Source organism: Crassostrea angulata, chromosome 3 (assembly GCF_025612915.1).
Source record: "Crassostrea angulata isolate pt1a10 chromosome 3, ASM2561291v2, whole genome shotgun sequence".
Taxonomy (NCBI): Eukaryota; Metazoa; Mollusca; class Bivalvia; order Ostreida; family Ostreidae; genus Magallana; species Magallana angulata.
In genome coordinates this window covers 45,973,681-45,988,890 of record NC_069113.1, presented here as the reverse complement: position 1 = coordinate 45,988,890, position 15,210 = coordinate 45,973,681, and the positions used below count along the sequence as shown (strand labels likewise).

General features: G+C 32.2%; 2 protein-coding genes and 1 long non-coding RNA gene across 6 annotated transcripts in view; 2 read left to right on the top strand and 1 right to left on the bottom strand.

Annotated features, from left to right (window-relative positions):
• The window catches only part of LOC128177665 (cilia- and flagella-associated protein 61-like), a 28,364-nt gene that overhangs the window by 12,596 nt on the left and 558 nt on the right, over positions 1-15,210 (top strand). For both annotated transcript variants that reach the window (XM_052844467.1, XM_052844468.1), the window contains exons 23-28: positions 5,383-5,506; positions 11,762-11,838; positions 11,978-12,082; positions 14,003-14,106; positions 14,483-14,573; positions 14,923-14,982. In XM_052844467.1, the coding sequence (XP_052700427.1) occupies positions 5,383-5,506; positions 11,762-11,838; positions 11,978-12,082; positions 14,003-14,106; positions 14,483-14,573; positions 14,923-14,982 (561 nt within the window). The remainder of the gene's footprint in view (positions 1-5,382; positions 5,507-11,761; positions 11,839-11,977; positions 12,083-14,002; positions 14,107-14,482; positions 14,574-14,922; positions 14,983-15,210) is intronic.
• LOC128177675 (adenosine receptor A2b-like) lies at positions 363-5,123 on the bottom strand. 3 transcript variants are annotated; one of them, XM_052844496.1, is made up of 2 exons: positions 3,995-5,123; positions 363-1,754 (listed from the first exon to the last, which is right to left on the bottom strand). In XM_052844496.1, the coding sequence occupies exon 2, from the start codon at positions 1,601-1,603 to the stop codon at positions 527-529; it is 1,077 nt and encodes a 358-aa protein (XP_052700456.1). In that variant the 5' UTR covers positions 1,604-1,754; positions 3,995-5,123; the 3' UTR covers positions 363-526. The 3 variants fall into 3 exon arrangements, with proteins under 3 accessions (XP_052700456.1, XP_052700458.1, XP_052700457.1); XM_052844498.1 differs by lacking the exon at positions 3,995-5,123 and adding an exon at positions 3,209-3,922; XM_052844497.1 differs by lacking the exon at positions 3,995-5,123 and adding an exon at positions 2,370-3,188.
• LOC128177680 (uncharacterized) lies at positions 5,526-11,399 on the top strand. Its single transcript, XR_008242863.1, has 2 exons — positions 5,526-5,620; positions 5,754-11,399. It is a non-coding gene; the product is annotated as an uncharacterized LOC128177680 (long non-coding RNA).

Here is a 15,210-nt window from a genome sequence, read left to right as displayed (position 1 = left end):
AAGAACATGTAGTTGAAAATCTGGTCTTGTGGCTATGGTGAACCAAAAACTGTTTTGTATTGATAGTTTGAAGTTCTAACAAGGTCAAGGTCATGAAGTAGATAATCTCTAAGGGGGTTGATGGTTTGATGGACCAGAAGAGGGAAGAAACAGTTTAATATGGTTAAAAGTACTGTCAAAGGGTTGAAGGCCTGGTCTTTATTCTAAATCAAGAAAAGAATATCAAGGGTTGAATAGTGTTGGTATTGTTTGGGGATGGGTTAGCATTTTTTGCATTATAAATTATGAAGTAATGATGCATTTGCAAGGAAAACATTTATAATTTATTAACTTAAAATAAAAAAAAATGATAAAGACATACCAGTATTTATGTAACTTTTATTGATAACTTAACAAAAATATCATGATATGGACCCATATAATTTGTCACATGAAGAGAGAACAACTTGGATAAAATGTCAAAAAACTTACAACATCAAAATGCCAAAATATCAATAGATAATTTAAAAATAAACTCTTTATTGTGTCATGAAGATATGTGAAAGACTTGTCCATTTTGTAAAGGTTTTTGTAAATCCCCATTGGATCCAGTATATCCATTGTTAACGTGGGGTTTGGTTGCTATTTGATTTGCTGTTTCTTGTTCTTCACTTTTTCTTTGATTCTGTGGCCTTACTCTTGAGACTGTGTATTCATCATCAAAACTATGCACTGAGAATTTTCCACAGAACATTTTCTTGAAGGCAACTTGAAATTGACTGTTGCCTATGGCATACAAGAAGGGGTTTATGATGGAGTTTATGTGACTCAACAGAATGGCTGCCAAAAGGAGGTTTATGGGGTAGCTGCAGGATTTGCACAAATGGGATATGGAGTTTAGAATATGAATTGGTAACCAGCAAAGCGCAAAAACACCAAACACAACGGCCAATGATTTTGCAGCTTTCACTTCTCGTTTGAACCGACTTTTCAATTTTTGGGTTTCCGACTTCTGGATGACTTCTAAAGCACATATCTTGGCCATTTGTTGGCGCACAATGTAAAATATGTAGGAATAGATCATGAACATGACAATTAATGGCACAAGCACGAATCCAAAAAAGTTAAAATAGACCATGTAGTCAAAATCTATCACTGCCACAAAAGCACACTTGTTGTCTTTCATTGGACCAAGATTCCATCCAAAAACTGGTATGAGTCCAATGATTATTGCAAGCACCCAGGAAACTGTAATCATGATCACAGCAACTTTTTTTGTCATGTATTCCTGGTAGAAGAATGGATTCTTAATGGCTATGAATCTTTCTATTGCCACGTCCACTAAATTGAATATGGAAATTTGTGTTAGTACCACCACGATGGAATTTGTGAACACACATCCTAGGTAATCTTCAGGTAATCCTAAGTAGCTGAGTGCAGCTAGAGGGGCAACAAAAATACCCACTAGCAAGTCTGCTACAGCTAAACTAGCTATAAAGAAATTGGTAATGGTCTGGAGCTTTGGGAATTTAAAAATAGCAATTAGAACCAAAGCATTGCCTGCAATTGCCGTTATTCCAATCACTGCCTCCAACGAAATGTAGATCTGAGAAGCGATATCCATCGTTAGTGTTGGGAGAAGCTGTTAGTAGCAGCAAATGGCGATTAAATTCCTTGATTGAGCATTTATGGTAATGTTTTATTTTGGATGGAGTCCTATTTGTAGCTTCAATGGTAATCCCTGGGGCTTCAACCAATTACAATGTCTTGAGGATCTAAAATCAAGATGAAAAACAATGATAATTTTAAGGAAGCCAGTAAGAGTGAACTCCAAAAGTTTACTCAACCCTATTTCCTTCCTTTTATTCTATTGTCACTTTGTCGCTTTGGCTTCATTGAGAGAATAAGGTAATCCCTTTGATGTTGGTGTGATATTTCCTGAGTTACATGAAATAATTAAAAGAGACTGGCGGGTTTCTGATATAAACGTAATCATCCAATACATTGATACAAGTCTCTGTTTGATTTCAGCCAACAAATTTTTCAGTCAAAAAGGTTTCCAACAGTAGCTTTGTATAATTCAATTGAAAGCAACAACAAATTGGCATAGAGTTTCTATTGATTATTACAATTTAATTAAATTGACAAATCATGCATTTCTCATGTTGAAGAAAAAAAGTTACCCGAATGACTATTAAAACAAATGCATCCATGGTAACACTTACTAAATATGTCCACTTAAAACTGAATATTTAAGGATGATTCGCTGTGGAATGATAATTTTTCATTAAAAAAAAGTTTTGTGGGATTTAACAAACAGCATCATCCATATTAATTAAATAAAACGAAATATTTTTTTTCTCGATGAAGAACAAAGAGAGTTTCATTACCTTAAAAGCTTCCAGGTATTGTGATTACAGTATCCACATTTTCAGATACTATTTCATATCAAACAACCCTTGTTTTATTGATGATTAGACTTTTCAGATGTAAATTTTGGTTTAAATAAACTAGAAATAATTGAGTTCCTCTCTGTGCCTCATTTTGATTGGTCAGTGTAGTAGGTGGGCTGTCTCAGGTATCTAAAGATTAGTACAATGGTATTCTGACAATGCATAAAATGTTGTCTTTACAAAGATGTGATCTTGCTGTTTCAGTTGATCTCTTCTATGTTGTCTTTTACTATTACGAAGAGGTTTTGGGTTTTTCCCATTTTTGTAAATGGGCGAAGTTTTTCCTGTGATCTGTTAGGTTGTAGAACAACATTTACTAGGCAAGATGAAAAGGCTTGGAATTTGATTATTTGAATTCCTATTTAATGAGACTTGGGCTTTTACCTTATAAGAAGGCACACTTGCTGAGTTTTGGAGGATGTGTTTTTTGTTAAAGTGGGGGTGTACTTATCTTGTGATTTTTAATTAGGTACCTGTATGCATGTATTTGAATGAAACAGGGTTTTTGTAAGGAAAGAAGATTTTTCATGAAAATTGCTTCAGAGAATGTTTAGAAAATATAAAAATTTGGCAAAATTTTCCAAAATATTTGGTCAGATTACTTACCGGTAATAAGCATAATATTATTCCTGTTTTTATATTTGATTGTAAATATTGAATAAGTCCATTATTTGATGATACAGTAAGTAAAATTGTTAAATTTTTTAAACATCAATGTTTAAAATAATTTAGAGAAAAAAGCACAATTTTATACAACTCAAATTTAAAATACATACCATAGTACATTATTCTCCCTTTGGTAAAGTACTCTTCCCTAGCTGACACAACATGATCTGATCAGATGAAAACTAGGTAATTATTTTACACCAACATATTTAGCTTTTGGCCACATGTTTAGAAACAAAGGAAGGAACTTCCTCAAAACTAAAATTATTTGGTGCTAAATCTGAAAATGTCAGTTGATCTTTAATTATCAATTTTGTTTCATTTCAATGTTTCCAGAATGATAAAGTCCATAGAATTATTTACCATACTTTGATTAAAACAGAGAAATATTTTACTATTTTTTATATGCATAAACTTCAAATTTTCCTTGTATTGATAACATTTATTTTTTGTATCACTGTAAAGTACATTATTCTTCATTATGATATAAACAATTCATACTGCATCCTGTGTGTCATATTAGGGTAAGCCCTTGATATACTTTGAGATAAAAAAAAACAACAAAAGACAAGAAAAACCCCATTGCATCATACATGGACAATGCTGCCTCTATCCCAAAGTAGATTTCACGCACATATCATACATTTATCTCTTTATAAATAGATGTTAAATCATTTTTACTTTATGTGCATAAGATACTTGCTGGTTGATATAAAAAATGGGTTTATGTCTGTCAAAACAGCTAGTTTATTTTGGATGACATTTATTATGTTTTCCGCATTTTATCATTAGAGAGAGAGAGAGAGAGAGAGAGAGAGTTGATGAAAAAAGTGCCACTATTATTTAACATTTAGAGAATAACCTAGTTTTTAAAAATGAAATAACGAAGCACTTACCTGAGTGCAGTGTAAATACTGAATGTAAGCCCCATGTTATGAATTTCCTGGAGGCAAATGGTCACACTGTAATCTTCCTGTCCCGTGGCGGCCCGTTTAGCCGCGTTTGACTTTGAGGCTACAACTCTAACACTACAATCCATATGGGACTGATCGCGTACAGTTCAATACATAATACAGGGATTGCCATATTCCAGTAGTTTGCTTACATCTCCATTGTTGACTCTCTGAATTTTAGCCTCAAGTGTTTTTGACTATGCAGATAGAATCCTCCACTGTGCTTCAGTCCATCCAATATGTGACAGTGTTACAATGACATCAATCAATGACAAGTAATATCACTTCATTTTTTTCACCCCTTACTCTTCTATTTATTTTTTTGGTGTACAAATCTCTCTTCACTAAATGATTCTATTGCATGTTCAGGCGTCATTACCTGAAAATTCCAAGCTGAATTTGTTGATATAATTTTGTTTTTTTACAATTCCTACGTGATATTAATTGTTACGTTGCTACAATTTGTGAACGGTTGTAATTGAGATAAGTTGGCTTTTTATGTCACATTTCCTTAGTCCTGCTGTAGTTTTTCTATTTCTAGAATAAAGATACAGGAAGTTATTACAATTTATTTGATACAAAATTTTCACCTTTTGAATTGATGGGAATGAAATCTCTAGTGCTTGTTTGTTTTGTTTTTTTTAGTGTTAATTCTAGTGCGAACTAATTATTTCAGATTAGATTAAAAGGACACTTTTATCTAATGATTGTTCAGAGAGATATTAAAACATTACGTCAAGTACTTCTCATATCCCGTGGAATGATCAGCCTAGTACAATCATATAAAACTTATTAGCAAGATTTATTTTTGCACTATACAAGATTTCCTTATATTGATAATCAATCAATTTAATGCAATGGTTTTAATATGATTAAACAAAATTGTGATGAGAATTTGGTTTACGGGTATTCATCTCTATGTGTGCATTTTATTTTATCCATTCTATTAAGTTGGAAAAGAAAAAAAGAGTTAATTAGTACAATATTCTTGGTGAAAATGATCAAAAGTCAATATTTTACAAATCAATAGAGATCAGATCAGAATTTATAGCAATAATGATGAATTTTGAAATGTTTTGAACACAATACACAATACATTTAAATCGTTAATTCTCAATACTTGTTTAATTTTTGAATACTTTTTTGCTTTAATATGCAATTATCACCCATGTAAAAAAATTTCAATAATTGACTGATGACGTAACAGTAAAGTTTTAGGTATAACTATTGAAATGACATTTGTAGTTTTGCATCAAGAACCCTGTACAATAGAGATTTATGATATATTTGATTTATGATATATTTGTAATTTTGTCCTTTATTTGATGCAGTTGGCCACAGAAATGCTGCGCCTGTTTGACCCCACCCTGGACCAGCAGACAGCTCCCCCCGAGGAATCGCTGAACCTGATCCCGATCTACAGAAACCCCAAAATACAAGGAGGAATTCTACCAGGTACTTCCGTCCTCTCAGTGGTCTTGTTATTTGGAGAGGATGCTGGGAACAGAAATTCTATTAGGTTTAACTGTTCATTAGCTCTTAGATCACTGCAGGAAGCACATTAATGTGGTGAGCAATATGTAAAAGTATTTTGCTTATTTTCTTTTGGATACCACTGCAGATATAATTGTTTGTGACAATATTTAAACTCAGAAATATGAAATTGGACTATCATTGAGACAGGTTTTAATCATCTTATCAGTCACTTCTCAGCCACAGCTCTGTAAGGATGTGCTGTTCTGAAACCCCAAAGATGGATAGATTTCAAAGTACTGACAATATGTGTACGCTCTTCAGCGGCAAATGGTCACAAATCATCAACAAGTAACTTAGATGGTATATGTAAGGCATGAAGGCAGCTAGTTGCTACCATTAGCCCAATGGAGACCTGGTGGCTGAGGGGCAAGAGCAGGTGACACTGGACCAGATATTGATGATATGATCAGACAGCTCCAAACATTGCATCGTGCTTAAAAATAATTGAGGTTGGGATGGTTGAGATGATGTTAAATTTTTTGTTTACATACCAAGGTATCTTCTTAGTTGTTATTTTAGTAAATATGGGGTAATCAATGGAACTGGTTTAATTGTTATGGTGCTGTTAGGGTAATACAGTACTGCCATTGCTGTATCTTTAATATCTTTACGAAACAAGCTAACACATTTATTTGAATGATAAATGAAGAGATAATTAACAATTAATTTGTTTGAAAATAGAGGTGAGTGATCAAGTTACTTAGGGGATCTACTTTGAGTTAAATGTAACGCAATAATGTTATCTAGTACGTTCTAGTCTTTTAACAACATCCTGGTCTACATTTGCAATGTTTTGTGCAGATGTTTACTAATGACTGTCTACTATTCTGGGAAATTTGATCATTAGTCAATAATATGATCATTAGTCAATAATTTAACCATTTAGGGACTATCAGATCAATATCGCTTGCTTTATTCACTTTTACAAATTGACTTGATTATACGATCAAATTAAATCATATATGAAATCATCCAAATATTTGTAATGATTCTAGATAAGTTTTGATGATTACAAGAATCTGTAAGGTCTTTGAGCAAAAATGCTTTAAACTTTTTAAAAAAACAATACTTTTCCTGTAAAATTTTCTCAAAAATCTAAATTGTATGAATTGGACCAGTACTCAGAACTACAGTAAAACTCGTTTCGTATGAACACGGATATAGCAAATTCTCGGATATAGGGAAGTTTTTTTGAGTCCCTGGTAAAATTCTTAACAAATCTGCGCAAAATTTTACGTCTATCATGAATTCAGATATAACGAATTTACGGATATAGCAAACTGATTTTTGAGTCCTGTAGAGATGAATAATAACAAAATTTAACACTTTTATAACAATTTCTTTACAGTTTAAAAACGTTTTCACTACCATTTAACATTATAGTTTGAATAAATTTATTTTCATATAAGTATTTCAATTCACAATCCCATTATTAAAGGTATCAAAGTAATGTTTTTTTCATTTTAAGCCTCAATTAGCAAAGTTATAGTCTGGTGTAAGAAAACATGTATATAGTGAATTCGCGATAGTTATTATTGCGAATTTAATATAACGAATTACGGATATAACAAAGTAAATCCATTGGTCCCTAGGACTTAGCAATAACCAAGTTTTACTGTACCAGGTATTATCTACAATTTATATACCATATGAGGAGTTTGGATTTGATGTTGCTATCAGCACATTGAGGATAGAATATGAAGAACCAGAAAAAAATATTTGGGAGGATGCTGATATGATGATGAAATACTTAAACAAGTAATCCTATAGATAGAGGGAAGGAGACAGTAAAATACCTAATAATTATCATGAATCATAATACCCCGACCATTCTTCTTCACTTCAAAGACTTTGGTTTGGATTTATCGTAGCGCAGCGTGAAATCCTTATGTCAATATTTATACGATATAAGCGGACAGTAGGATATCTTTTGGAACGATCATCGCCATGTCGTCATGGTGAATGATCAATATTTTGAATGAACCAATATTCATGTCTTGAATGTCCAGGGTAAAAGCAGATTGCAACAATATAAATGTTGTGTTTATATAATTGAATTTTCAAGTCATTTACCTGTAAGGTGTGTTGTCACATTGTTATTTTTGTTATACAGAATCGTTGTCGCTTCATTGTGGGTGTCTCTGGCTCAGGTTGTTCTCATTCAGCAATCATTGGGGGATATTCTTGTTTGGTTTCATAACGCACACAGTTTTTTTTATTTTTATTGATGAATTTACCGGTACATTAGGTTGCTTTTGTGATGCCAAACAAATAATTTTATTTGTCCCAATTTTGCAAATTCTGTTATGTATTGCAAATAAAAAAATTCATTGAAAAAATAATTATGGATCATATAATTTCTTAAAGATTAATTCATATATGACAAAAATACAGTAAAACATTGTTACATCAAACATGCTTAAAGTGAATTAATGATAACATCTTAGTCAGTAGTATCCCCTTTATCATCATAAAATTGTATCATTAAATTATTTGATATGATAATTTTTGGTTATCATCCCTGGCAGAGTGCTCTAACCAAGCTGCTGTGAAATAGAATAAAGTGATTTTGTACAGACATCATATTTTTTAGGGTAACGCAGGTTACATCAGATGCAAAATGACCATTGACTTGGATCTATATTCTATTAAAGAAAGTATGGCATCTTTTTAGAATGTTTAGATCGGAATTTTGATAAATTCAAGAAACAAGATGACTTCAGAAAAACAGAATTGATCCATTGATCAATTTTAAGCAGTAATGGAAGAACTCAATGTGACATAATTTAGTCAATTACAGTTCAAAGCCCAATCAGTTCCAGATCATTTATTGAGTAATGGAGCCTTTATTTAGACCAATTCTTGAGACTAAGGCACATCATAGGGTTTAGATTGTACTATACCCATGACTGCTCAAAGCCACAGTTTCAAATTCAGTGTCACATGAAGTATTTGCCGACATACTGTTGCCTTGATATTAATGGTTCTGGCTTAGAAGCACTCTCTTGTGAAATCACTAGAAATTACCATTAAAAGAAACTTTCCATTAGCAATTAAGAAAATTTTTCTAAAAGTGAAACAGAAAGTGTTTTTGTTTAACAGTAGACCATTTTGGGTAAAATATGATAGACAGGAGAATTAGGCCTCAGGTTGTGTCATCTTAATCAAAGCATCTCTTTTACTGTCTTCTCTATCTTGATTAATAACTAGTAATGCAGTCATTAGGGAATGCACACCTGATCACAAAATTTAGAGTATGAGCAAAAAATCTTTGAAAAGTGTACTTGTACATAATTATTATAATTTATTTTTACTTGTAATGCTTAATTACAAGCGTTACTGTAAAAGGAAATTAAAGATAATGTTTTGTAAACCTGCAAATTCTTGTGTATGATTTTGACTCTTGTTTGTTCCTAAGAATGTAATATAAACTGTCAATTCCTTATATTACGCGAGTACTTAATTCCGCGATCCCGCTGTTTTGTATCAAATCGGGAAAATATAAAATAGTAAATGCGGAATATAGTTATCCACATTTTTTATAGTTCACAACTCTCAAAAAATAATGGTGAGATTTTAAAATCCGCGAGGAGAGCTTCTTGCAATTTTACGCTGATATAAATTCCTCGTGTTTAATTAGGAATATACAGTTCCCCTTTTATTTGCTCAATACATGGAAATGTTGTCTTAACAACTATTTTCTGAAAAGTTAAAATGTCTTTGGAACAACATCATGAAAAGGCTTATAATTTCTTTGTATAGTGCACATGTACCAGTATCCGTGCTGTTAACATCAAGATCATCATGTATAATATATATAAGTATAATTAATGTACCCTGGATTATCGTGACTGGATTAAGTTCAGAATCTAGTGTGTTTTGGAATTTTCCATGGCACTGTTGTCAAAGTAACAGTCTCCAACACTCCCCAGGCTATTTGCAGTGAATCTCATTGTTGAGTGATAATTTACTTCGACAGGCATTGAGATTTTGAAATTTGCTCATCAATATGCATAAAATTGGTTATTGGGTTGAATACCAATCCCCCATTAAGGCAGTATTCTATCATTTGATCTGATCTTATATATGTTTGATTAATGGAAAGCATGTGTAATTTTCCAATAATTAACAATCATTGCCCTTGAATTATTCAGAACCACAATCAATTGGGAAAAATAAAATTTGAATGAGGATGTATAGTACATTCCTTTGTTTAACTTGGATATCTATAATGATTTAATATGCATGGGTTAAATGGTCCCATGAATATAATAAATTGTCAGCTAGTGTGTTTATAATGAGAATATCTGGTTTTGGATATATGGTAGGTTAATTTTAATTTAAGTTGCTGTGCAGTAGAGAGGGGTTATGTTGAATATTTAAATCTACTAGCCTAAGGTATATTTTCTTCCATATTTCTCTAGAAATGTGGTTGTGTTTATATGTCCACTAACAAAGCTGAAACATATATCTGGTAACCAAAACGTACAGTCTTAAAAAAAATCATGAAGAATGTCATCATATATTTCCTGATAGCTTGCTTTTAGAGATCTGATTGGTTAATAAGCAGGGTGGAAAAAAGGGGTGGAGGGTTAAAAAAAAAATTACCTCACACCGCAATGCCACGTACTGTAAACGTGGAAATTTTGACGATGTGTTAATTTTGACTATGTTGGCGATTTTTATTTTCTCGTCAAAATTTCCACTCGCCAAACTTCACATCATATATATAGCGTATTAATACCAGAATTTTTAATTGGCATTATCCCGCTATGACTAGATCAAAGTTAATGATTTATTTATGTAAATGGCTATAAAAACACGTAAACACGTAACATTGAAAAAACCCATTATATCTAAACAAGCATGTTTTAAATGCAATTATCACTCAATCCTCACAACATTCTCTAATAACTTTGCGTGCGTATTTATCATGCCGTGTTTGACCTACTTTATTACCTCAGGCAATATCGTATAGTGAATAAAAACAAAATACAAAGAACAATTTTATTCCATCAAATATGTACAGACTTTTTTTTCAATCAAAGTTAAATTTTATTAATACCAACGCTTGTAAAAGAGTTCGCAAGAAAGATAACTCTAGCCCTGGCATTATAAGAAATCAAAGATAGATAACTCTTACTCTTATTCAAAAATTCGTCAAAATTAAAACTCGCCAATTGTCTCTTACTAAAAAATCGTCAAATTTTGAACTCGTCAATATAACCACGTTTACAGTATATATACGTGTAAAACAAATATACTGACAATTAACTTAGCTTATATGGTAGAGGATAAGACTTTTAACTTGGGGTTGTGGGTCACATTGGGTGCCAAATGTAACAGATGGTGAAAAGTCAAATCTCAGCTGGAACTCAAAACCCATAGCATCTGGCATACTGTGCCAGCAGTCTACCACTGAGCTACTGAGACCTGATATATTGAATGAAAGTAACACACCTGTAACACTGACACAAATTTGTGGTTTTTTTTAATCATTGCGACCATATATATAGTCTCGGTGTATGATAAAAAGTCCAGGGTAAATCCCAGTACACCTTTGATTGGACCTGGGTATAACTAAAATAATGTGCCCTCTGTAAAGAAGCATTTTATTGATATCATGCAATCATAGCTCTAGTGGTAATTATTGGTATTGTCAAAACCTGTTTAAACGGCAGTTAGATCTCTAAATACTGATTGTTTATCGTAAACAGTCACCTTTTTGATGTACCGGTATATTGCCATAAAAAAAAAATCATGTACTTAACTATGCAGTGTATGAATTTCAGAATATTTGGGGTTACATATATCAGCATGAACCCAGAGGGCATATTAAAATTAGTGTTTCTGTTTAATCACTGTATGCAGTGATTATATACACTAGCTTATATGAAAAATATTCAAATCCTTGTTTCCAATTTTTGGGATCTAGTGTCATTTAGACTACTGGTACGTAATAAAATATGCTTTTGGACAAACATTATTGCACAGTAAAAAGGTGTAGATGATTAAATCTTTGTGTGAGATGAAGCCCTTTTTATGATATTACAGTAATGAAGTGAATCGGAATATTGAGTATTATTATATGTTGTCTTCGGGTATGGAGGGATTAAGGTTTGATATTGGAAAGCTTAAAATCAGAAGTAAAATTGATTTTTCTGTATTTTGCAGGATGCTATTACTATCTTCATGTTGCCAAACCTGGGTTAGACGTCCCCTTGGCCACACAAAAAGAACAACCAGATTATGTAAGTCTATCAGTGATTTTTGTTTAATTCTGAATTTTGTGAAAACTTTCTGTTTTTAATTTTGAAAATATACCATATGGTAATACATGTATAGATAAACTTCTGAGAAATGCTTAAGCATCTGGTTGTATTTTGACAGGGCAAGGAATACTTAACTGGTTCCCCTGGAGGAAAACCGGATTATTTCAGAATCCACATCAACCAATACAACAATGTGGAGACTCTGACTTGTCTGACGAAACAGGTGAGCTTTGTTGGCCTGCAATCTCAGGCCCATCAACACAGATCATGTACAATGTATGTACTAAAATAAATTGTTTCTGAGCTATATATACCCACAAACAGAAATACAGGTTTCTTATCACACAACGTTTTTACTGGTATTAAATTATTGTCCAGATATCATGTTTCCAAGTTCAAATAGTTTTTGTAATTGAGTTTCCTGTGGCTATTCCAAAATGTCAGAAAAATAGGATTTATTTTCACACAAAAATGTGTTTTTCTGATTTTTTTGTCCTGAATAAAATCTGAAGCTGTAGTAATTAGGGGATGCTTATGTAAGCAGGTTCTTCTGTGTAAATGCATGCCCCAAACAGTAAAATAAACATAGGGTTTTATACAGGATGCTTGTCCATGTAGCTGTCAAAGTGTTGGTTCTACAGACATCAAAATCAAACACCAGAATGTAAGATGTGGTCACAGCATAAAAAACTATATACCTTACAAGCATGCTAAAGCTTTGGATGTTAGAAGAGAAACATGAGTATACTAAATTTCTCTACCTTAAAGGAACATGGTCATGATCCGCAAATAAAGCTGAAAATTTTCAAATTATATTTTTCTATTTATAATGATTTTAATGCTTAACTTCCAAGGCTTTTCCCTTGTTTTTGTTTACATAATATTATTGATTTCTGATAAGACAATACCATATTTAAAACAAAATTAGGTTTGACAACTACTGTAGATTCCTTATTAAATGCAAGGAAATAATATCTGCATAAAATAGCAAAAAGCAACCCTCACAGATTTTATAATCTTGCTTTTATTTTTTAAACAGTTTTGTACTTTATAAAATTATGACAAAAAGTTAGTGCTTGCAATTTTATATTCTTGTGATTCGATACAAAACAGCGGAATCACAGAATTAAGTACTTAGAAAATGTTTGCTATATACAATAAATTTAACAATATTAAACATACATGTATATACAGTAAGAAAAAATGGTTTGAGTTTCCCTCAGATAACAAAAGAATTTGAAAACTGTATCTTGCATACCGGGTATAAGTCAACAAAAAACTTTCAACTATAGCTGACTTAGTTGTCCATTTATACTTTGATTAAACATTTTTTTACTGTCAAAAAACCCTCAAAAAGTGACAATGTCAATTTAAAAAAAACCCATTCAATTTCTTCAATTACTTTATGAAAACACATTTTCTAAAATCCTTTTTAAAGGAAAAGTCATTGAATGTATTTTTGATATTTCACTTTTGATCCATGATTTTTTTTTTTTATTTTTTTTTTACAAATGCCTGACCACATACATCTGAAGACATTACCGTGCAGTTTTATCAATTACTTGGGAATTACCCTTTTCATTCATGGGTTTTTTTCCTTCTGTTTTCAAAAGCAAATTCATGTTTTCATTTGTTCATTCATAACAGAAACATGTAGGAGTTAGCTTGGTTTTTCAAAAACAATATGACATAACAAGTTTGAAGGCCATTAATTTGTCTCAATGAAAAAACTTAATAAAACAGTTGTTTTTGCCAATCTCATCAAGCATTATTTCCATGATGTAGCAGAATGGGACCCTCCCTTTTAAAATGCCTTGATATTAAAGTCATAAAACGTAAAAGCTGATTTTGTTTCATATCTTTCATTGCATTGAAAAAATCACATGAAGCAAGTACAGAGTTGAGCTTTTCATAACTAAACATTTTTTTATTATTCCACAGAGTAATTTTTATGATATTGTTTTTTTCGAATTAGGGATTTATTTGTCAGATCCTGCTTTTAGAGTGTAGGATTTTCCATAATATGATGAAAAAGCTGTTTGCTTAAAGTAAACAGTCATTATACAAAGTCATTGTGTATATTGTGCCACTGTATAAAAACTGCACCAAAATAAATATTGTGATGCTGATCTCTCTCCATTAGGCTTTTCCCTGTGAGAACTTCATCTGTTTGTACGGGCTGCATGAGCGATTCCTGAACAATATGGTGTCTCGCTTCAATGAAAAACTCATTCCTGATTTCTACGAGTAAGTTTGCATACGTTTAATTCTTTGTCTGCAATACCCATGCATGAAAATTCAATTTTTAAAATATCCCTCTATCTCTATTATACATATGTATGTACACAATTTTACAATACAAGGTTGTTGAAATTGCAATGTAATGAAAATTTTCTAGATGTCAACTATTATTAGATTTATGTGAATGAATGATTCTTCTCATCATCGGAACCCACAGGTTTCTATCCGTTACACTGCTTTCAACCAGTGCAACGAATAGAAAACCATGGGTTACAACAATGCATTTTTTTTTTTACATAAAACTATTGGTTGTGACCTTCTTCTATACAATGGCTGTTCCATGCCGTTCATGTGTTGATGTGTATTTGTGATGTATTTACAGGTTTTTCCGAGAGACCTGGTGCCTGGCCCTGTATCACGACAGGTTCTCCGACTTCCGGGACGAGGTGCGAGAGCTCCTGGTCACCAGTCCAGTAAGTGATAGTACTATATAAGTGATAAAGTAATCCACAAAGACTATAAGATACTGTATTCCAACCCTTCTTGCCAACAATTTCATTTCACAATTGATGGACTGGTTCATGGCAATTTTTTCCCAACCCAGCCTTCAGATTATCTTGAACAATACGAGAGATATTGAAGAGCTGAATGGCAGTGAGGAACAGTTGAGACAACTTCTTGCTAACCTTGCAAAATGTTGTTGCATGTGAATAGAAGTTGATTTACAGTACATGTATTTACCATACACGTCTCCTTATATATTCATCACCAAGTTTATACCTTGTGATGGTATGTATTGTAATGATTGAACCTGTATTGCAGGGTGTTGGTATGGATTCCATTGAAGACAAAGTCAGAGAAGTAGTGGATGAAGATGTACCGGTAAGTTCACAGAATACTGATCCACATAAAACTTCTCTACTTCCTTAAGTTGTTTCTATGCATTTGCTATTCTTTATAATACATTTATTCCAACTTTTATAACTTGTGGACAAACTTGTGCACGTACACTAAATTATGCTTTTTCAGAAGCTCTACAAGTGAACAATTTTTGTTTTGTAATTTGTTACTGTTAGAACAAATTTTCATTCGTAATACATAATAGGACTT

Bases quoted from the DNA above. Each gene is read 5' to 3' on its own strand.
- LOC128177675 (XM_052844496.1), bottom strand. From the start codon at position 1,603: ATGGATATCGCTTCTCAGATCTACATTTCGTTGGAGGCAGTGATTGGA.